Source organism: Podarcis bocagei, assembly GCF_964188305.1.
Source record: "Podarcis bocagei genome assembly, chromosome: 12".
Classification (NCBI taxonomy): domain Eukaryota; kingdom Metazoa; phylum Chordata; class Lepidosauria; order Squamata; family Lacertidae; genus Podarcis; species Podarcis bocagei.
The window spans coordinates 59,805,298-59,828,464 of record NC_138137.1 but is presented as its reverse complement, the minus strand read 5'-3'; the positions used below and the strand labels follow the sequence as shown (position 1 = coordinate 59,828,464).

The following is a 23,167-nucleotide window of genomic DNA, read 5'->3' as shown; positions in this document are numbered from 1 at the left end:
TTTAAAAAAACATTAAACTCATTAGTACTACAAACCACATAAAACCATTCCAAATGGAACGGAAGAATCTCATCGCAGGACCACTGAGGGAGGCACTTTTCTCAGGGGCCCACAATCCGTAAAGGAGTCAACCCCATGGATCTCCCCTAGATAAAACAGGACCCTGCAATCTGTCTCACCCACGTGGCTGCAGACATTTAAACACGCCACAGCACCGTGGCTTGAACCCCCAGAAGACCCCCCTCCCTGCCCCTTCCGGAAACAAGTGAGAACACGAGAGTTTCAACAAGCTTTCCAAGCTAGGAGAAAAGTTCTCTGCCTAGCCGTTGATTTTGCGTTGCTTTTAAACCTATGCTCGGTTGTTCTCGTCCTGCTTTTGAAAATCCTTTTGCCTGTTTTGAGGATGCATATAAAATGCACACCACGTGATTGTTAAAGGACCTCAAAGCAGACCTCGGGACCTATATGCGGGAGGCAATTTGCCAGTTAATTGATTGCAACTCCCGCAGCAACAGCACAGTCTGAGAGCGATACTGAAGGATCGCAGCAGGGAGGAGGAAGAAGAGGAAGGTGAACCAGAGACCCTTCGACAGCCAGGCAGCCCTTTCCACCTGAGCAAAGTCTTTTCCAGCCACGTTCAGTTTGGGGAACCCTTTCTGCAACCCGTTAGAGAAGACACTTCTGTCTTTTCCCATTTGCACCCGGCACGACTCCTTATTTGCATGCTTCCTCCCACGCTCCCCCAGCAGCGCCGGCAAGAACAGCCTCTCTCTCCCCCGTCGCCCTGGAAGGGGTCCCTGGCAGCGCGGGACAGCAGGTGCTCTTTCCAGCAGCTCAGGCTTAGTGAAAACCAGTTGCGGACGTGCGGCTACCCCAGGGCAGCATGTTCCTGCTGGAAGTGTTTGCCTAGCAGGAAGGGGCTCAGGAAGCTCTTGTGGCAGCGGCCGCACTTGTAGGGGTGCTCCACCACGTGGGTGCTGAGGTGCTCCACCAGCTCCTCCGGCTGGGCGAAATCCCGGTCGCAGATGTAGCAGTGGGCCGGCCGCCAGGTGAAGTGGCTTTGCACGTGGCCGGCCAGAGCCTCCTTGCACAGGTAGCTGTTCTTGCAGTGGGGGCACTGGAAAGGGCGCCCTTCGCCGCTGTGTCTGGGCAGGTGCTCTGCCAGCGACTCTTCCTGGGGGAAGCCCAGGCCGCAGGAGGGGCACTGGAACGCGGCTGGGGGCAGATCTGCGCCCGCCCCCTGCCAAAGCACGCTGCCACCCCCTGCCGTGACCTGGGCGTGCGGTTTCGGCGAGGGAGCGCACCTGTGGTTGGCGAGGGCCCATTGGTTGAAGAAGTGGGTGCCGCACTCGGCGCACGGGTAGGGCCACAGCTCCGAGTTCTTCTGCAGCAGCTCGGCCAGCGCCTGCCGTGGGGAGCAGCTGGAGTGCAGGCAGTGCTTCATCTGTTCCGCCAGGAACTCGCGCCAGTTGAAGCTGAAGCTGAGCTTGACGTGGGGCAGAACCTTCCTCGCCGCCGCCACGTGCAGCTCCTGGTGTTCGGAGAGCACCTTGCGGCTGGCAAAGGTGCTCTGGCACCAGCTGCAGGTGAAGGGCCAGCTCGAGGTGTGCGTCCGGCGGTGGGCGGCCAGCTCCGAGGAGGAGAGGAAGCTGCAGGGGCAGTTGAGGCAGGAGTGGGCCCTCCCCACCACGGCGTGGGCCCTCCGGTGCCGCTGGAGCTCCTGTGCCGACCCAGCCCCGGCCCCGCAGTCGCCGCAGGAGTGGCTGTGGGGCCCGTGGCACTTCTGGTGAAGGAGCTGCATCGACCACTGGCTGAACGTGGCACCGCAGGTGGCGCAGGCGAAGGGCTGGGCATCTGCCACGTGCGCCAGGCTGGAGCGCTTCTTGCGCAGGCGCTGGGTGCACTCAGGGCAGGTGGCAGGGGGGTGGCTGTCCGGCTGGCGCTCGTCCTCCCAGCCGAAGCTCTTGTGGCACTCCAGGCACTGGAAGGGGTGGGGCGCCTCGTGGCCCAGCAGAGACCGCTTGTGCCCGAAGCGTTTCCCGCAGTCCAGGTAGGAGTACAGCTCCTGCATAAAGTTCTCCGGCTCCTCCTTGGTGGGCTGGGGCTGGGCACCAGGCTCAGTGCCACAGGCAAGACTGTGCCCAGGGCTGGGAGGGGTGGTTCTTCCCGACAGGTCAATGAGCAAGTCTGGCTTCCGGCGGCTTCCGTCTCCCTGTGTCTCTGCAGAAGTTTCTTGTTCTGCTAGAGAAAAGAATAAGAACAGAAGGGGACCAGGCGTTACACAGGAAAAGCTCTCTCCCACAGCAGACTCTTAAGCTGCCCTGTTTTCGCTCCTATATGGATGTTTGGGTTCTATTGTTAAGGCATTTCAGTGTTTTGCTGGTCTTACTGACATTAGTGCAAGTTTTGCTGTTGTTTGGACTGCAAGAAGATCAAACCTCTCCATTCTGAAGGAAATCAGCCCTGAGTGCTCCCTGGAAGGACAGATCCTGAAGCTGAGGCTCCAAGACTTTGGCCACCTCATGAGAAAAGAAGACTCCCTGGAAAAGACCCTGATGTTGGGGAAGATGGAGGGCACAAGGAGAAGGGGACGACAGAGGACGAGATGGTGGGACAGTGTTCTTGAAGCTACCAGCATGAGTTTGACCAAACTGCGGGAGGCAGTGGAAGACAGGAGTGCCTGGCCTGCTCTGGTCCAGGGGGTCACGAAGAGTCAGACACGACTAAATGACTAAACAACAACAACAAATTGTGCTCTACTTTGTAATGGTTAACGCAACGTCTTGAGATGCTAGGTTTTAGTCTGTATGTTGCTGTGAGGCTCTTTGAGCAGGGGAAAGCAGCATGCAAATAAACTCGCGAGGAGGGCAACTTTTTGCCATTGCTCAACTGACTTAAGATGAGACACAGGAACACAAGCCCTGAATAAGCTGTACAGGAGTAATTCGGTTTTTGACGCTGAGGTCTCCCCTACCACCCGCTGGCCCATCTTTTTGGTGATACCAACTGGAAGTCCAACCTGCATATATAAGGCTGCATTTGAAGAGGGCTCAGGAACAGCCCCCAAATCAGACCAAGGGAAGAAATGGCCAACCGCAAACAGCTGTTTGAGGGAGGCCACTATCATGCTAGTAGCACAAGCTGCCTGTTTGTTTCTGGGGCCAATTCAGAGCATGGGTTTTATATTTTGAAGCCCAACACCTTCATTTTATTTAGAACAGTGGTTCCCAAACCGTTGGCAGTCACTGGCTTCTTGACTCCATAAACCAGGGGTAGTCAACCTTTTTATACCTACCGCCCACTAACGCATCTTTCTTGATGGCAGAATTTCCTTACCGCCCCGCAGTGCTCGATGGAAGAAGGATTCAGCTTGTGCCATAGAATTCCCTACCGCCCCCCTAGAATCCTGAAACGCCCACTTGTGGGCGGTAGGGACCAGGTTGACAACCCCTGCTATAAACTTATCCCCAGTGCCCCCTACCCTACAAAAAGCAATGTTCAGAATCACAGTACGGTTGCCATGCTTCCTCTAGCATCGTGAGGTGTCGCAGGGGCTGCTGATGACACACATGGCCCTCTGGGCTCAGTCACTGGTGTGGAAAGCCTTGCCGCAGCTTGCCTTTCCTTGAAACGCGAGCAGTTATGAGAGCCAAGAATGTAGGCTGCACTGGCTATGCCGAACAACACAATGGCACTTGCGGTAGTTTATTATGTTCAGAAGTATTGCTGGGAGTTTGATAATGACATTATCAAAAAGAGTAAATTTACTACTAAGCTTGTGGGAAATACCAAATGCTCAAATGTTAACGGTGCTAACGATTACCAAGCCAGGCCAGGGAAAGGCAGCAGTTGTAGAAAAACCTTAATTACTTTTTAGTATGACTTTTAAACGTGCAATTGTCGCTGTCAACGGAGAAGATAAATGAAGCACATTTTCAACCCTGCATACAATTGCAGAATTACAGAACTGTAGAGTTGGAAGGGACCAGAAGGATCATCTAGTCCAACTCCCTGCAAGGCAGGAATGTTTTCTGCCCAATGTGGGACATGAACCCACAACCCTGAAATTAACAGTCTCATGCTCTACCAACTGAGCTATACAAAAAGAAGTGATGTCTTCATGTGGCACATAGTTGAACTGTGGAATTTATGTTCTTACACCTTTCTGGTTTCAAACTTTAACCAGAGAAGTTATCCCGGTAATGAATTATGCCAAGCCATTTTTCAAACAAAAGAATTTAATAGAATTTCTCTTAACATTCCACCTGACATCACTGTGAAGAAAACAAGCAGGTGCAAAGCTAATCGGTATTTAATAGCAAACAACATCATTTTACTACACTATAACATTTTTAGCACTGATATTCACTGTCGTTTGGGGCGTTGGGATTTATTTATTTTTGTTATCGTACAAACAACTCTTCTTAAGTGGAGCACAAAGGAAGACCATCAGCAGACAATATATTTATTTACTAGAGCAGAGGCAGAGGCTTGTGACACTGGGAGTGACACAGGATTCCTGCCACTGCCCTTCCTCCCAGAATTATCTTTTTTTGAGATTGTGCAGTCATCAGTACAGGCCTGGAAGGGGTTCAAAGGACTTTGAACTAGGCACAGAATCCGCCTGAAGGATTCTTAGAAGCAGGAGAACATCAGCATTTTTAGTTACAGCCTTGCAGAGGAGGCCAATTTAGCTGCAGCACCACAAATGCCTCTGCTTCACTTGCATATTGAAAAACTTTGAAATCAAAGCAGTCAACAATGGGTAAAAAGACAGGATCATTGATTAATATTAAAATATACATATATAAAAAAATCAAATAAATACTTCATTTACAAAATCAACGCACACAATATATGAACATTTATAAATACAACTAAATAAGATCCTTGAATGACTTAGTGGGAAAGTTGCACTTGACTCAAGAACAGGAGATGGTGAGTTTTGAAGGGTTACGCCAGAACTCCCATGGGACACTTCTGAGAGAGCCCAACTTCACATCCTCGCCTGTTCCACAAACTGAGGAGCAGGAACTTTATAAAGCAGGCCCTGCCCTGATGAATCTCTACTAGGCAAAAGGACTCGTGGGTTTCTAATGCAGGGAGGTGCAGAGGCATTTTAACTTCAGGCTAAACACATAAAAAAATATGGTTAAGGCAACAGGAGGAAGCCCAAAATCAAAATAGGCAAATATTTGGTGGAGTCCTTTAAGCAAACTCTGGCTGAAGTTCTGTTCTGAAAACTTTGCACTGTAGAATGAACTACAGGATGAGGCCCTGTGTTACCCACGCTTTCAAGTCAAGGTGTTTTCCCTGCCCACTCCCCAATGCAGAGAAGTACTTAGATCAGAATGTTTTCAAATTGGCATTGCCATTTTTGTTATTTAATTATTGAACAAAATGTATATACTGCTGGATTGGGGGGGAACCTTCTAACTGGTTTTTAAAATAACAGAACTTGTTATTTGTTTATATTTTATTTAAATAAAGCCTGTTAGAACCCGATAAGCAATTCTTCTCCCAAGACTCGGTCCTTTGCCGGTTTTTGCTTTTTGTGCAATCCTCAGAAGGTTCTGGTGTTCACGGCAACTTTCCTTGAAGCCTACCTGGAGTTTATTTTTACAAATATTATAATTTTTTTAACAGCAGCTGAGTCTCTCTCCATAGGTCTCCATGTGCTGACGGCTGTTTCAGTGACGTCCCCATTTTGTGGGCGTGAGCTGAAGCGATACCAGCCTGCACCGAAATCAGCACGCCTGAATTTCTATCACCCTGTTCTGACAGACCTCAAAGTCCTTAAATCATCTGAAATCAAGTTTGACGACGCCAGACCATTTGGGACCATCCAATCCTTTTCATGCCGTCGTGATGCGATGAAATCCTCACGCTTTGAATGAAACTGTTTCAGACTTCGTCTTGCTTCCGTTGACCAAGCTTATTGTTTCCAAATGTCTCCGTTTGTGTGTTTCGACAGTCCGTGGCTCCCCGTTAAGGATTACGGCGCCACCCCAAGCACCAATTTTTCAGTTATTTGAAATACAAGCTCTCTGCAGTGCAGAAAACATGGAATGGGGATTGTGAAAAATACCTGGTTGCCGCGGTCCAGGCTGAACCCTTTTCTCAGGGGATCCCGATGCACTGTTCTGAGTTTGCATCCCAGTCCTGCTACATGTAAATTATATCAAACGAACAATGCGAATCCCTTTCGCTGTGAAACGCGGGCCTTGCGGCAAAGCCCTTCTTGGGACCGCCTTGCTTTTTCTGGCACAGCTCGCAAAGCTTCAGGTAAGTCATTACAGCCTCAGCAGTGACGTTTTTGTACTTACGGCTGAGTTCCTTCAGCATCCTGGTCCGACCGCCATGGCCGATGGCAATATGTGCCGCGTGCAGGATGTCAAACAAGTCCTCGTACTGGACGAAGTACACCACCTCGGTGTGCCCAGGGGAGACGGGCACCACCAGCTTCTCTTCCTCGCCGATGTTCAGGACGTTGAAGCGCCTCAGCCGGCGGTAATGCTTGCCCTTTTTGCTGCGAAGCCTCTTCGCCTCCTTGACCTCCTCGATCAAAGTCCTGTATCTTTCGCGGTTAATGTAACTGTTGTTGTCCTCTCGCTTGGTGGACAGGATCTCCTCCATCATTTCGTAAAAACGCCCTCGGTGTTGCTCGCGAAGGACGTGCTCCATGTCGCCAGCGGCGTCAACCCAAGTCAGAAAGGGGGCTGGACCTGAGCAAAGAGGAAGCTCTTACTCTGCGGCCCCAAACAATGCTTTTTTTTTGTCCCTCCAGAGCGGGAACAGGGAACTTCCTGAAGGTGCAAGAGACGGCCGAAGGGGCCGCCCAACTCACAGAACTAAAGCGGCTCACAGAACCGGGGCCTGAAGTTTTGTAACCTCAGAGTCAAGGTGGAAACGTAACACAGGAATTTGCTCTCCACAAGAAAACGCTGGCTGCCCTGGACAGATCTGTGAACAGGGACCCAGGGTTTCCTGCTGGGTCCCAGAAAACCCACATGGGTAGCCAAAACCCAACAGGTATGCATTCATGAGATTCCTTCATGAAATTACCCACAAGATCTCTTCCAGCCCATATGTTTTTACAATCACATTACAGCAGAAGGGGCAAGCACTTCGTGAAGGGAATAAATCTGCAACCATGATCCTGGGTCTGCTGCAAACTATGAAAAAAGGAAGCCTCCCATTCCAATGCTTGCAGACACTGCCTTATAAAAACTCTTTCTCTCTGTGTGGTTATCTCTACCATGGCCCATTACATCAAAGATATTCACTCCCTGAGGTTCCTCTTCACAGGCTGCCTGGGTCCCTGAGGACTCCTGAGGAGTCTTTGCAAAGTTCCCTTGTCCCCTCCGCTGCCTGCTGATGTGTGGGTCCTCCCCCTTCCCTCTGATGGAACAAGGGGGGCGGATCTCCGAAGGGATCAGAAAGACAGAGGAGCGGAGGAACAAAGGAAATTACATTTCTGTTATAAAATTGTGTTTGCCATGCCTTAGGTACTACCAGAAAAATGTTCAGGAGTAGTGGTGGAAGGCAGTGAAACTGGGAGGGACTTGAATGAACCTCTTAGAGTTTTAACTTCCTGGCAGTGAAGAAATGGGTGGTGAAAACCCACAAAGGATCCCCCCTGTCCTTGCAGGAAAACTATCCATATTTGGCCTATTCTCCCTGTATGCCCCTGCCAAACCTCCCACCTCTGCTTCAGTACCTAAATCTCACCCCGCCCTTCCCCGCTTCCAAATTTGCAAACCCCACTTTCTGCTAATGTCTCCCTTAAATGAACCGCGCTGTACCACCTCATTCACAGGTGGAATTAAGCCCCCCCTCCCACCCTGTTTCCCTAGCTTTTGGCATTGTATAAATTACCATCCCAGACCGCCTCCTTCCTTGATCCCAGTCTAATTCTTCCTCCTTCTAATGCTGCCCCAATGCTATAATCCTGCTCACACACGACAATTATTTCTAAAAGTGTGGTGAGAGAGGAGATCAGAGAGAAAGTAGAAGTTTGAGAATCCAAAGTTCACAGCTTTATTCTATTGCCAGCCTAGACTATGACACATTTTTAAGCCTTAAATGCAATACAGTGGAACCTTGGGTTACATATGCTTCAGGTTACAGACTCCGCTAACCCAGAAATATTACCTCGGGTTAAGAACTTTGCTTCAGGTTGAGAACAGAAATTGTGCTCTGGCGGTGCGGCAGCAGCAGGAGGCCCCATTAGGTAAAGTGGTGCTTCAGGTTAAGAACAGTTTCAGGTTAAGAACGGACCTCCAGAACGAATTAAGTTCTTAACCCGAGGTACCACTGTACTAATAGATATCCATGGAATATATTGGGGGCGGGAATCATTACAGCGGGCACCTTGCTAATCGTTCAACATGTACCCGTAAGATCAGGGAAGGTGTTACTACAGGGCCAGGTAACCTAGTCTAAGAGGAAACGAACTACAAATCAGCCTCCACAGCCCCTCCACACCCACACCAGATTAAGCTGCACTAGCCAGAGCACAGCACATGCCACAAGCTGGAGAGCAGGAGCAATGAAGTACAACTGGGATATGGTACCTGCCAATGGCTCCAGCAAGCAAATGACCCACAGACATCTCACAGAAGCAACAGAACACTTTTGACTTTAGAAATGAAACAAGCTGCCTTGGGAGACGATGGAGCCTCTTCCAAATAACTTTTTTTTTTTAAGGCAGGTCAATAGCGCTATTATAAGCACTGGATTTTTCACCACAGCAAGTCCAATACATTTACCATTTTTTGCTATTATTGTTGTTTTAATTTATTACCTGGGTCATAAGCGGGAGAACTACGCGTGGGAAATGAACTAGAAGGAAAGATCTTGCATTCAGGCATTTAACAATAATTTAACGGCTTTATTAAACCTGAACTGGTTTTTGAAGCCTAAAGATGTCTTCGCTTCAGGAGAAGGAACCCTCAGTGGCATTCATTTGAAGCTGACTTTGTCAGCATCCTTCCCCTTAGTCCCTTCATTATCTAGGATGCAGGCCAAAGCAGGAGTCCCCTCCCCCGCGCCACCTCCTGGCAATGACTGTGCCCTGGATGAAGTCTGAACCAGCTGTTGCAATAAATGACTGGGCTGTGGGTTGTCATGTCCACAGAGACACTTTCCCAGGCCTCCTTGACCCACTGGGCAAACTGGGCTGGGTCTGGGAGCCTACGAAAGCCACTGGGTCTTGGGCTGCTGCCTCTTCTCTGGCGCCTTCCTCCAGTTTTCACACAGTTTTCAGCAGGCAGCTTTCAAGGCAGCATTCCAAGAGACTCCTGCCTGCGGCAACAGTTTTGTGGAGCCTCCCGACACACGAAGCTGTGCTGAACAGCTACCAAGTTGGGGCGCTCAGTAACGCAGAAAAATTCATCGGGGGGAAGTGGTAGCAAACAACTGACCTCTTGCTGGAATGGATTCCCTTGGTAGCCCCCACTTTGGCTTCCCAACACAAAGCAGAAGACAGAAGCGTGGCCTTCTATATCATACTCCTATGCTCCAAGACTTCCATCCCACATCTGGCCTAGCAGAGACATTTTGATGCCAGCCTCCACATTATACAACTTGCTTGCACAGTTGTTCTTCTCAGTGCCAAGCGCCTCCCAAACTCATCCAGCAGAGAGAGGTGACATTTAGGCTTCTTTCAAGTTCTTGAAATGTCAGCAGTTACGTCTCCCTCTGAGGGAAATGCTAAAGATGCACCATTCTGAACTGTGGCCTTTCCCGCAGGAGACATCTTCAGGAGGCGTCCGCTTCTGGACCATTTGTTGCAAGCAAAACTCAGCCTAGCTCGCTGCAAAAGCTTCGGTTCCTCTGGCAGCCAGGGGCTTCAGCAAGATCTGGAAGGGCTTTGTCACTCTTTATGTCCAATGGGATTCTGGTTCTCAGAGACTGAATGAGCAGTGTGAGATTTCCTTGGTGATCCTGGCCTTGCCTGTAGCTTGCCTGACCAGGAAGTGTTGGGATCTGCTAGCATGCCACCACAGCAGCCACACTCTCCAACCTTCCACGGCAATTGCCTCTTCTGCTCTAGAAGAAGCATCGCTTCATTGCTCGCACTTTGACTAGAAGGGCTCTGTCCCAACCAATCCCCCCTGCCCTTCCGAGAAGACACTATGCCGCAAATCCCTGCCAAACCAACAACTGGGGAAGAGAGCAAAGGGCCTAAGGAGGTTCCACTTCTTGGCAAAGTATACACAAAGCTGAAGCTAGTTACTTAGCAGAAACCAGCAAACAAAAAATGTGCGTGCCCAAGATCCGCATGCGAAGAAAGCAGCATCTCTTACTATCTTGGGCACAAGAGAGAGAAGCGGCTTTTCAAATTGATTAGTGGCTTCTCTCTTTAGCAGGGAAAATTCCTACTCTCCCTGGCATGAGCACTGTCTATTACTATTATTACAACTCACTGGCCGTAGTGAGTTGTTTTCATTGGAACTGTAATTTTAAGGATTGACTTATTTATATATTTATTCTTTTTATGTTGCCCTATTTATATTCCACTTTTCCTCCAAGCAGCTCAACATGGCATGCACGATTTTGCCTCTCCCACTCCCCATTTTTCCTCACAACAACCCTGTGAGGCAGGTAAGTACCTGGGCCCCAGGTTGCCAAGTGAGCTTCATGGCTGAGAGGGGGCTAGAAGCCAGGTCTCCCAGCCCAACACTCTAACCACACCAAACTGGCATTGACTGCAGTGCAAATCGACTGCGCAGATGGCTATTTGCCAGTTACTTCTCCTCCCAACTATTGTTTAGATCCCGTGAGGCATTTGAAGTGTGTGATTCAATTGGAATCTATTAGGACTATTAGAAATTTAAAGCAGGACTGCCCTCTGTTCCTATGTATACTTCTTTGTTTTAAAAAACACAACCCAGACACTCCAGAATTTAGTCTTGAGCAGGAATAGGTGGTGGCAGCTTGAAAAATAGCTTTGGGATTACACCTAGTTAGGTGGGCTCAAGGAAAGATTGCCATGAATACAATTAAGAGGTGCCTGAAAGCCTCCCAACACTGTTAACTAATCTGAGCAAATATTTGTCGCATCTTAAAACATTCTGAAATGCAGCAGGTACAATTAAGACTCAGAACTCCGGAGCAAGTCTAAAATGACTCAGCTGTTATAAGGAGGGTGAGAGTTAACTCCCCACAAACTTTATATTGCGTTTCCCACGTGCATCCTTTCTACCACTGTGTGCAAGGATGTTCATTCCCCCATTAGTTACTTCTAAAACGCTCCTGAGCGACCCCAGTCCTTGTGGACACTAAATCTTAAAGGAGTCACAGAGGTCTCTCTCCATCGAGTACAAGTTCAGTCTGTTTCCTGCTGCAATAAATATGTGTGACTGCAAGTCTGATCCCCTGATTCCCCTCATGGCCGTGCATTTTAAAGACACAAGAGAAAGAGCATCCAGACCTTTAAAATGAAAAATGGTTTTGTGAGAAGGCACCCAAAGTCCTAGTACCCTTAAGCAGGAAGAAGCTACCATAAGGTGAGAGCATGTGGAGTTGTTTCAAGGGGCTGATCGCCTTCCAGCCCTGAGGCTCCGCAAGTCGTTGCTCATCATATCAGAAGCACCCCCACCCATCACAATCCTGCTCTCTGGTACATCTCCCCCCTTAACTGGCTTAGGAATGCAGCTTTCCTGCTTCAAACTATGTGCCAGTTTGGTGGTGAGACAGAACACTGCAGTTAGTACAGTGGGAAGACAGAGCCCACTGGCTGGGCCAGAAGGTTTGCTGTTACCAGCCCCACCCAAGGGGGAATCTAAGGACCAACGCTTTCAAGAGCCAAAAAACCTTAGTCCTGCTACTCACCAGTGCTAGGCCCTTCACCAAGGAACAACGGCTCCTGCGCACACATGCCTTCCTGGGGTTCCGCCATGTGCTCTTCGTCCACCGTGACAGTTTGATATTCTGTCGAGGAAGAAGGAAATTTGCAACCAAGGCTGTCCCGTTCTACTCTTTCCACAACGTTCAGAGGAGAAATATCTTTATGAGGGAATCTTGGCAGGAGAATAACTAGCCAAACCGCAGGGGGAAATCTGCAGTCTGGCAGGTGCTTTTGGACGTCGTTAACAAACAAAAAGAAAAAGAAAAAGAAAGGTGGTACATGGCCAGGGATAGAAAATTTGCATGTCTAAGAATAAGGGCTGCAAGCCTTTGAAGGTTTGCTGCAACAGTTATCATAGAATCACAGAGTTGGAAGAGACCACAAGGGCCATCGAGTCCAACCCCCTGCCAAGCAGGAAACACCACCAGAGCACTCCTGACATATGGTTGTCAAGCCTCTGCTTAAAGACCTCCAAAGCAGGAGACTCCACCACACTCCTTGGCAGCAAATTCCACTGTCAAACAGCTCTTACTGTCAGGAAGTTCTTCCTAATGTTTAGGTGGAATCTTCTTTCTTGTAGTTTGGATCCATTGCTCCGTGTCCGCTTCTCTGGAGCAGCAGAAAACAACCTTTCTCCCTCCTCTATGTGACATCCTTTTATATATTTGAACATGGCTATCATATCACCCCTTAACCTCCTATATTATATTTTATATTATATTATATTATATTATATTATATTATATTATATTATATTATATCCGTCACTACAAATTTAAATCAGCTTCTTTACACCCACTTGCAATGTCTTCATGAGGACTTACGCATTCAATGCATTCCTAACAAGACAAGCATAATTGGTTCCAAGGGAGATCGAAGACAGGACTCACCCAGGCTGCCTTTGTGGCCGAGGTCTCTTTCCTGGCCATCCTCAGGAGCAAAGCGCACCTCTTCCACTTCCTCTTTAATCCACGAGGATGACTCTACTGTATCCATGGGAGAACCTGCGCATAGGAGAGAGGTGGTCACAGGGCGCTGCTCTTCTTCATCAAGGAGAAAACTCATCCAGAGTCTCAGGCAGCAGGAGGAAGCGCATGTGTGGCAAGTGAGGGGGACAGAAAGAGGAGGGCCAGGGAAGGTCAGTGGGAAGAGTGTGAAAGAGGTCAGAGGAAGGAGGTGAAGAAGCAAAGAAAAGGATGGATGGTTTGGAAGAAGGAGTTTCAAGGGGCAATGCTAAAGGGCACAGTGAAGTCCAACACAACCCATAAAACCAGCCAGTTAAAACAGCAAAGGTGACATGGGGTTGTGGTGGAGGTGAGGAAGGAGAGGAACCTTTGAAGTCCCACCTGAAAAATATGCCTTGTGTCTCCAAAGCTGCCCACAAAGGACTAAATGAATATGGCAGGCTGCCAATTGTGTAAGCAGCTCCCTCATAATCCTGGCTTTATAATGAAAGAGAGCCTGCTGGGAAGAGGGAAGCCCTCAAGTCAAGGGCCTGCTTTCTTGCTTGGCAGCCTAAAAGCTAAGCAGAAACCACAATGCAGTTAAATACTCACCCATGTGGCAGCCATTGCTCGTCTCCTCAGGAAGCTTAGCCTCCCCATTCTGGGATTCCTCCACCTCTTGTTTAAGCCACAAAGAAACATCAACTGGAGCAGCGGCGCAGTCTGAATGGGAGAGAGAAGAGAGTGCTGTGCATCAGCTGATGAACACTGAAAACCATGCACACACAACAACCTGCTGGTCACAAACTTGAGGTTTAAACACTTAGTGTTTCATTACACAACCCAATACATTCCAATCACTTTCCTAACCAGGTTCCCATGTAAGAAGTCTTCATTTTCTAACCATCCCTGCACCGTAACAGAGCCCATGTCACATTCTGAAAACGGCCAGGCTCTCCAAGCAGTCTTGCATGTAGAAATTGCCTGGTGGAATAAGATGGCTTTCCAATCTGGATGCAAGAACTTTCTGCAATTAAAAAGGTATCATCCAGAACCAACAACGGGCAGGAGAGATTATACACACTGATGCAAAAGGTGCACGAGGACAAACATAACGTCATGGGCATACAAGGCCACTTCTTCCGATACAAAAATTAGTATTTGTAACAGGAAAGAAACACGTTTTTGCCAAGTATGAAGGTTATTGCAAAAGCACTACAGGCATGAAGCATATGAGGCAACAAGAAAACCATCAACGTGCTGGAAAAGGTGTGTCTTTTGCAACACAAATACCACTTCTGCTCCTCAAGCCCTCTAAGTAAACAAACTGAAACAGGTGGATTTAACATGTGGATTCATTTCCATACTTTCAGTACAACTAAAGTGCAAGTGAGGGGCATCCAGCCCAATGTCCCCATGCATTTATTCATTCATTTAGATTAGTTATATTCCACTTCATAGCCGAAAAGAGGCACTTTATATTCTCAGAATAAAACCATCACTCGAATCCAGTAAAACAGGAATTACACAATGTCCATACACAACAAGGATTACTAAGGCTGCATTTCCTGCCCTCAACTTTCTTCTTTCCTGGTGTCATACCAGGGAAAAAGCTCCCACCAATATCCTTTGAGGCAAAGGAGTGGGGCTGAAGAGCTAGATCTCACCCACATTGGTCTACAGGCTTCACTTGCAAGTCATATCCAAATGCTGCCAACAGAGTCAGTGGCAAAGGTCAAAAGAAATTGCAAGATAACATTTCTGTTATGATGAGGCAGCAAAAGGACTCTGCTCTGTGTTTCGGAGGCCTGCTAACGCACCTGCGTCAAGTTGTTCAGGGACACCACTGCCTTCTGAATCTCCAAGTCCTTTCTCACACAACTCTTCTCCCTGCTCAATCCGAGTCAGGATCTCTGGCTTGGCGACGGCATAGTCTGTTCAATCGATGAATGGGAAAAGAGGAGGTCATTATATGCCATTCAGTAACAAAAGGCTCAGAGAATTGCGAAGGCTTGCAAATAAATAAGCCCTGGCTTTGACAGAAAGAGCTGTGTTATCCAGAGTCAGACCACCAGTCTGTCCAGCCCAGTATCATCTATTCTGACAAGCAGCAGTAGTCCAAGGTTTCAGGCAGAAGAAACCTTTCGCAGCTTTGCTACCAGAGATCCATTAAAAAATATCTGTAAGATGAACTAACTGGAGTCACCCCTGCCAAATGCAAAGTGTGCAGTCTACTGCTAAGCTGCAACCTCCCTTGAGCTGAAAATCAAACAGCTCCCACGATCAAGAATGGGTGTGTTTCAAGGTGCAAAACTAGCCAAAATATGGCTGCTGCCCATGAGTTATCCATCCCCACTTGGTGACCACCAGATGTCTAGGACTACAGTTCCTATTATCCTTGACTACTGGTCATGCTGGCTGGAGCCAATAGGAATTCCAGTCCGAAACATCAGAAGGACAGCAGGTTGGGGAAGGAAGCTACAGACTTTCTAATAGGCTTTGCTGCAATCCAAATCCCTTATCTGCCATGCTGGGGGAAGGGAGGGGAGTGTCAGATGAGGCAGATGTCTCCGTTCCCACCCCCATCAATGACTCCACTGGCTTCCTCCTTGCTTCATTTGCCAAGAGTGCATGTGACCCACCAAAAACTGGGCATCCCAGGGGTGGGAAAAGCTGAGCTGGCCCAGGATATGTTGGATACCAGTGCCACTCTGCTGTGATGCCATGGAGCCCAGTTGCTCTGCCACTTCCAGGCTCTCCCCAGCTGTGGATTTCCTGAACCAAGCAAAGGGTTGGACAGCATGGCCTATAAAACTCTCTTTGGAGCTATGAACCCATAGTATTGGCTCAGAAACTAAAAAAGGGGTCCAGTGGCAGGTTCTCCACCTGAGCAAGGGCTTGAACACACTCTTCCATGACAACAAATGCCCTTATTTTGTTTCTTTTTTAATACACACATGTTGCAGATAATCAAAGATGAGAAGCCTCTCTTATTCACTAAACCACATTAGTTCTCAAGATACTGATAATGATACCCAAACAAGTAAGAACTTTGAGCCTGCATCCCATTATATCCCAACTCAGGGTTTCTTAAATCTCACCCAGCGAGACCAGCATCTCATAGTTGCTTTTCATGACTGTCTTGTACAACTCTTTCTGCAACTCATCCAGGTCTCCCCATTCCTTCTCGTTGAAATGGACTGAGAGGTCATCGAAGGTCACTGGAACCTGGAACAACAGAAGTTAAAGCTCAGCACCCTCTTGACTCCCAACCCAGTCGGCCTAACTGGTAGGCAAGAAATGTTACTGGATGGTGTTGGAAGAATCACTTCCTACATAAAGAGAGGCTGGTGCACACATAACACTTAGCCAAACGTGAATGAGCAGGTGTATCAGTGCACAGAGCGAAAATCACAGCCGCTTCCCCTGCTACTGGGAACTAAGTCACGGTTTGGCTTGGTATTACATATGAACCTAAGCTCATGATTTGTTGTAGCTAAGGTTTGTTCTTGGCCTACCACTTGTGATCTGTCTGTGGGTGATAAACCACAAGCTCAGGTCTGGATGTAACATGAAGCCAAAACATGGAGGAACGAAGCAGCCAGTTTTCTTTCTGTGAACCGGCATACTTACTCGTTCACACTGAGCTTAGTTTTATGGGCTAACAGGACTTGTTTTGTCTGACGCGGACAAAAGCATCCTGTTTTCAAGGCCACACATTTCGACCACTGAGATAAAATAAATTTAGTTTCCAAAAGTTCTCAGCATCCTGCAGCCCCACTGAAAACAGTGTGAACTGCCAAGGAGAGCTAAAACATCTGGAAAGCGTGTCTATTATTCAGGAATACAGATGTGGGGAATACTGTGATAGCAACTTTCTGTTTGGTGCTGTGACCCAAGGAAAAGGAAGAACCTCTAGCATTCCCACAGAAAGCCCAAGGAGGCAGCCAAGAAGAATTCTGGGGGCATTAATAGTGCACTGTGAATCACCGATCTATGCATTCAGTACAAAAAACAGCATGCTTACTGATCTCTTGAGTCTGGAATGAGCTATGGAGGAGAATTCTGGATAGACTTCAAATGACTACAGGGAGGTTTCATAGTTGGGTTTTAAAATATTTTTCATGGCTCCAAGTTATTCCTGGCAGTCCAAAATAATATTGTTTGCATCTATAGCACTGGAGCAATTTGCAAAATTACATGCAGTAAGCATGAATAACGTTTGCTAGCTCTGGTAGCAGAATGTTTTGCACTTGCATGAAAGCCTTCCTTATACACCTTTAGGTGCCAACCAAGCCTTTGGCTGATGGCATTTTGTGTTTTTTATATTGTCATTTTATGTTGTGAACTGCCCTGAGATCAATGGATGAAGGGCGGCAAACAAATTTAATAAATGATATTAATAATACTCCTAACCTTGGGCGTTTCTCCCTTCACACCAGGGGGGAATCTCAGGATCCAGAAGTTCCGATTCTTCAGCAGATTCTCCACATTCTCCAGTCTCTTCTGGAGCTGCCTGTACTCCTCAGTTAAGGTCCCCAGCGCAGCCCACTTGCTCTCCAGCTGGTTCTCCATTTCAGTTGAGGTCTTTTGACAGGCTCCCAGCTTCTTCTCTGTTGAGCCCATCCTGCCCTCCAAGCGCAGCAAGCGCATGGTGTGGTTGTCAACCGTTTTGTCGATGGCCTGGATGGCCGCCACCGCCGCCCACATGGAAGCCTCGGACGTTTGTACCTGCATCTCCCGCGTAGTGGCCTGCTTCAGGTTCACAAGGGACTGGAAAGGCAGGAGAGACCTCGGCTCCGCATCACACTCCATAGCCTGCTTTGCAGAGACAGAAACCCAAAGTCAGTGGCCATCTTGCGTTTCAGATGACATCAGAAAAATCCTTCCCACCTCCCACCCCATTCTCTCCTTCTGAAATGTCAGAGGCAGCAACATATGCTTGGGCAAAATGGGTGCAAAAATACTGCCAGTTAAGTGGTAATTTTGCAAGTACAGTGGTGCCTCGCAAGACGAAAAGAATCCGTTCTGTGATTCTCTTCGTCTAGCGGTTTTTTCGTCTTGCGAAGCAAGCCCATTGACGGATTAGCGGATTAGCACTATTAGCGGCTTTTAGGGGCTTATCGGATCAGCTGATAAGTGGCTTAGCGTCTTAGAAAAGGGGGGGAGGGGGAAAAACCACAGGAACTCGCAAGACATTTTCGTCTTGCGAAGCAAGCCCATAGGAGATTCGTTTTGCGAAGCACCTCCAAAACGGAAAACTCTTTCGTCTAGCGAGTTTTCCGTCTTGCGAGGCATTCGTCTTGCAGGGCACCACTGTACTGAACAAACCCAGTGAATGGTTGGGTATCGATACATACAACTGGCAGTCTGAGGAATCAAGCTGGGTCACTGCTCTGCCCCCACCCTTATTATGGACTTTAGTCAACATGAGACAAGAGACAAAATGCAATTTAATCATCGTTGCTACTGCGTGAGTCACAAGAGAAGCTTCTCCCTTTGTGACCTTTAACTGCATTTGTCTTTGTCCTCACTTCTTATTAAGCAATGCAAGAAAGGAACTCTGTCAGAGTCTTTTTTCATGGCTCTTATTGGATGTGGGGTAAAGGTAAAGGGACCCCTGACCATTAGGTCCAGTCGTGGCCGACTCTGGGGTTGCGGCGCTCGGCTCGCTTTATCGGCCGAGGGAGCCGACGTACAGCTTCTGGGTCATGTGGCCAGCATGACTAAGCCCCTTCTGGCGAACCAGAGCAGCGCATGGAAACACCGTTTACCTTCCCGCCAGAGTGGTACCTATTTATCTACTTGCACTTTGATGTGCTTTCGAACTGCTAGGTGGGCAGGAGCAGGAACCGAGCAACGGGAGCTCACCCCATCACAGGGATTCGAGCAGGGGTGTGCTTTTTACCTTGTGAACCACCCAGATGGACTTCTGCAACCAGGTGGCATAAAAATGTTGGGCAGGTGGAGGGAATAATTTATCCCGCCACATGACGCCTACCCCATACCCTCCAACATTTGATAACAGGAATGCCAGGGACTGGCCCTGGAAAACAGGGACACGTGGAGGGTCTGGTGCTACCCACCCCACCTCATAAAAACAAAAAAACAAACAAATAGCATCCTAGACCTGTGGTTTTTCTTCCCTTTTCCAGAATCTGGGACTATTAAGGAATTCTGGAGTTGCCCCCTTCCCCCCCTGAAAGAACAGGACCTTCGCCTCTTCCGCTTGTGGGCGTGGAGAACTCACTGACTAGACACTAAAATGCCCTTTTAAAATGAGTTTTTTTGGGGGTGGGGTGTTATTGTTTATATTTTGATTATATATATTGTGGCTTTCTATTTTATATTCTGACATTTAGAAGACATCTGAAGGCAGCCCTGTTTAGAGAAGTTTTTATTGACTGATTTAATTTATTTTTAATCTTTTGTTGGAAGCTGCCCAGAGTGGCTGGGGAAACCCAGCCAAAATAATTATTATTATTATTATTATTATTATTATTATTATTATTATTATTTTCTGCGAACTGCCCTGAAACCTCCGGGTATCTCGATAAAAAATAATGATGTAAAATTCAATAAAAATTATTTATAAAAGAGAGACCTCCAGATATAGGACGCTATATAAATCCAATAAACAAACGGGGAGGGTCCTTCCTGGCTTCGGCGGGGGCTTCCCTCGTTTCCCTGAGGCCCGAGGGGAGGCCGTGAGGGACTTGGGGGGCGGGGTGGGAAATGAACAAAGCGGGGGGGGGCGACCCTCCCCCCCCCTCTGAGATTTCTGAGGTAAAACAAGGGGGGGCTGAGTCTTCCTCCCGCCCCCTGCTTCCCACAAGGCCTCGCGTCAGGGGTGTCCCTCCTCCCGCCCCCCCCCCGAGCCTCACCTGGACAGGCGCCCCCCCAGCCATGGCTCCGGAGAGAGACAGACAGACAAGGCGAGCGGCGCTCGGAGGCGGCGGGCGTGGGGGGGGGGGAGCGGCGGAGGCCGAACTGCGCAGGCGCAGCGCCTACCCAGCGGGAAGCCGAGGAGACGCATCGCGAGACCGGCAGGCGGCAGCTTCCGCTTCCCCTCCGCGCAGCGCCGCCAGTAGGCGGGAGGAACGAACGGCCTCCCCATTCTCAGTCGCCGGGTGGCGGTTTTTTTGGGCGGGAAACCGCCGGATTCCGAGGTACTACAACTCCCGTCATGCCTTGCCGCCGGCCGCGCCGTAGAGGGGATGATGGGAGTTGAAGTGCCGAGCGGCCCCCTGAGGGCGTGGCTGGCTATGGGACGCGCTCTCTTTCTCCTCCCCACAGAGGTTGCCCCTGAGCTGCGGGCGAGAACTCTTCCGTTCTTATTTATAATTTTAATTTTAATAAAAATGGCATACAGCTTGCTGTTGAGGCACCTCAGCAGTCATTTTTATTTTTAATTTATTTATTTTTAATTAATTTATTTTTAATTAATTTAATCAATTAATTTAATTAATTTTTAATTAATTTAATCAATTTATTTACTCAATTAATTTAATCAATTTTTAATTAATTTAATCAATTTATTTAATCAATTTATAATTAATTTAATCAGTTTATTTAATCAATTTTTAATTTTAATTAAAAATGAGGTGGGCCCCCCCAGCTGTTGTCGTTGGCTATGGGGTCCCTGTGATGTCACTATCCAACATCTGGCTGCGGCTTGTCAACATCTGCCAAATGGGCTTCCAAAGATGAATGTCAACCAGTCTGCCTCCACAAATATCTATCGGCTTCAACCTTACGGCATCCACCGTCGTCCAAATGCTAGTGCCGTGAGCCACGCCGGAGAGGGGATGATGGGAGTTGGAGTTGCATTGCGGCACTGAGCAGACCCCTGACAGCGTGGCTGGCTGATGGACGTGCTTTCTTTCTCCGCCCCACAGAAGTTTCCACTGAGGGAAAACTGCCAGCGAAAACTATACAGTGGTGCCCCGCAAGACGAATGCCTCGCAAGACGGAAAACTCGCTAGACGAAAGGGTTTTCCGTTTTGGAGGTGCTTCGCAAAACAAATCTCCTATGGGCTTGCTTCGCAAGACGACAATGTCTTGCGAGTTCCTGCGGGTTTTTTTTCCTTTCCCCCTTTTTTCTAAGCCGCTAAGCTGCTTATCAGCTGATCCGATCAGCAGATAAGCCGCTAATAGCGCTAATCCGCTAATCCGTCAATGGGCTTACGAAAAAACTGCTAGACGAAGAAAATCACAGAACGGATTCTTTTCGTCTTGCAAGGCACCACTATACCTGTCATGAATACACTAGCTCCCAGCCTAGGAATGCAGCCGGCAGCAGACCGCAGTTTGCAACCGACGGGATCAGATTTCTCTCACGGAGACCATGTTGGAATGCGGACATGGCTCTCAAGAGGCACAGGCAGGTGTGAAGGAGAAGACTGACAACCTGTCTTCTCATGAAGAAGGAGAGGATCCAAGGAGCCAGCAAGTCATCTCCGGGGGAGGGTGTTTGACAGGAAACAGCATTAGAAATGCAAAGGTCATAGGTTGAGTTACTTCTGTCAGAAACGGAAGGATTCTTTAGAAGGGTCAACTGACTGACTGGGTGCCGGAGGCTTGGCTAGAGCAATCCGGAGCTAATTGCTTGTTTTTGCAATAATTCCGCCTTTTAATTACGTACGTTTACTGTGTTATCAAGACAGGAACCTGGACTCCTAATAATACCATTGTTATTTCTTTCATAAAAATTGCATACATTTTGTTGTGAAGGCACCTCAGCAGTCATTTTTATTTTTAATTAAAAATGAGGTGCCCCCCCAGCTGTTGCCATGGGCTACAGACTCCCTGTGATGTCACTAATCAACATCTGTAACTCCCTGTGATGTCACCAACTGACGCCTATCGACTCCCTGTGATGTCACAAGTGGATACAGCCCCTTCTTCCAGTGACACAGCTACCAGGAAGGGGCGCTCTATGATCCTAGAGAGCTTGATTTTCCAAATAATTTGTTTTCAGAAAGACCTTCTATTTAGAAATAATTTAGAAAGGCATTTATTTCTTTAGAAAACAGAAGCTGGCTGGCTTAAGCCCTGCAGTTCTCTTCATGACTTCCATGGATGATCTCGGGGGAAACCTCACCGGCTTCATACGTCCCTGAAAGGCAAACAGCTGAGTGGGATGGCTACTATCTGACAGCATCCTCCCAGACGCCTCCACTGGCTTCTGCCCAGCAACTTTGTCCTTGGTGTGGACCATGTCAAATTCACCTCAAGAGAGGTGAATTGTCAACCAGCTTGCATCCACAAATATCAGCCGGTTTCAGCCTTGCGGCAGCCACTGTCACCTAAACACCTCCACTGGCTGCATCGGACAACTTCCCTCCTCACTTTGCCCTGTCAACTTCTATCAATGGGATTCCAATTGTAAGGCCTTGTAAGGGAGCAGGCCCTGCAGACCTCACCACAGCAGATGGTCAACTGGAGTGCCACACAGGAGCAGGAAGGTACCTGTTCAAGCCATGTAATGCAAAGCCATCACTCAATAAGGAGGTTCCTGATGTTTGTCTACCAGCGTCCAAATTCCTGCTGGTGTGTCAAGTACTAATCCATCCACTCTGCTGTTCTCTATCTGGCAACTTCTGGATTCTGCCTTCTCACTGTCTTCCGGACAAAAACAGGAGTTGACCATGCTGCTAGCTCCCAAGGTTTGCAGCAAACAGGGAATGTGCTATTCAAGGGTCAGTGTGAACCTTGGGAGAAGCCTCCTGCTCGCATAGAACACAACCAAAGCAATGACACTCATCACTAACTGACGTCTATAACTCCCTGTGATGTCACAAGTGGATACTGCCCCTTCTTCCTGTGACACGATGAAATAAACAAAAAAAAGGTTCTGTTAAGGGGTTCAGCTTCTTAAGGAACACTGGACCTTTGGAAAGAGCGCGTCTTGTAGGCTCAAGCCGGTCAGGAAATAAACAGAGACCAGACCAGGATATACGGAAAACAAAGATTCTCTTACAACACACGGCTACCAGGGAGGGGCGCCCTATGATCCTAGAGAGCTTGATTTCCCATATAATTTGTTTTCAGAAAGACCTTGTATTTAGAAATAATTTAGGAAAGGCATTTGTTTCTTTAGAAAACAGAAGCTGGCTGGCTTAAACCCTGCAGTTCTCTTCATGACTTCTATGGATGGTCTTGCGGAAAACCTCACCGGCTTCGGACGTCCCTGAAAGGCAAACAGCTGAGTGGGATGGCTACTATCTGACAGCATCCTCCCAGACACCTCGACTGGCTTCTGCCCAGCAACTTTGCCCTTGGCTTCAGCCTGCTAGCTTCTGTCAATGGGCTTCCAAAGGTGAATGTCAACCAGTTTGCATCCACAAATATCCATCTGCTTCAACCT

General features: G+C 48.3%; 1 protein-coding gene across 3 annotated transcripts; it reads right to left on the bottom strand.

The window, feature by feature from the left end:
- Positions 1–5: 5 nt before the first annotated feature.
- LOC308569543 (zinc finger protein 212-like) lies at positions 6–19,802 on the bottom strand. 3 transcript variants are annotated; one of them, XM_081163595.1, is made up of 8 exons: positions 19,683–19,802; positions 17,215–17,616; positions 15,900–16,026; positions 14,619–14,732; positions 13,411–13,521; positions 12,745–12,858; positions 11,839–11,937; positions 6–2,241 (listed from the first exon to the last, which is right to left on the bottom strand). In XM_081163595.1, the coding sequence occupies exons 1-8, from the start codon at positions 19,704–19,706 to the stop codon at positions 869–871; spliced, it is 2,364 nt and encodes a 787-aa protein (XP_081019721.1). In that variant the 5' UTR covers positions 19,707–19,802; the 3' UTR covers positions 6–868. The 3 variants fall into 3 exon arrangements, with proteins under 3 accessions (XP_081019721.1, XP_081019720.1, XP_081019722.1); XM_081163594.1 differs by having other exon boundaries at positions 17,215–17,619; positions 19,683–19,780; XM_081163596.1 differs by having other exon boundaries at positions 6–2,238; positions 17,215–17,619; positions 19,683–19,780.
- Positions 19,803–23,167: the final 3,365 nt, after the last annotated feature.

Bases quoted from the DNA above. Each gene is read 5' to 3' on its own strand.
- LOC308569543 (XM_081163594.1), bottom strand. From the start codon at position 19,706: ATGGCTGGGGGGGCGCCTGTCCAG. The intron at 16,027-17,214 runs GTTAGGAGTATT...CTGTTGTTCCAG, and splicing joins TGAAGGGAGAAACGCCCAAG to GTTCCAGTGACCTTCGATGA. The intron at 2,242-11,838 runs GTGAGTAGCAGG...TCTTTTCTCTAG, and splicing joins TGGTGAAGGGCCTAGCACTG to CAGAACAAGAAACTTCTGCA.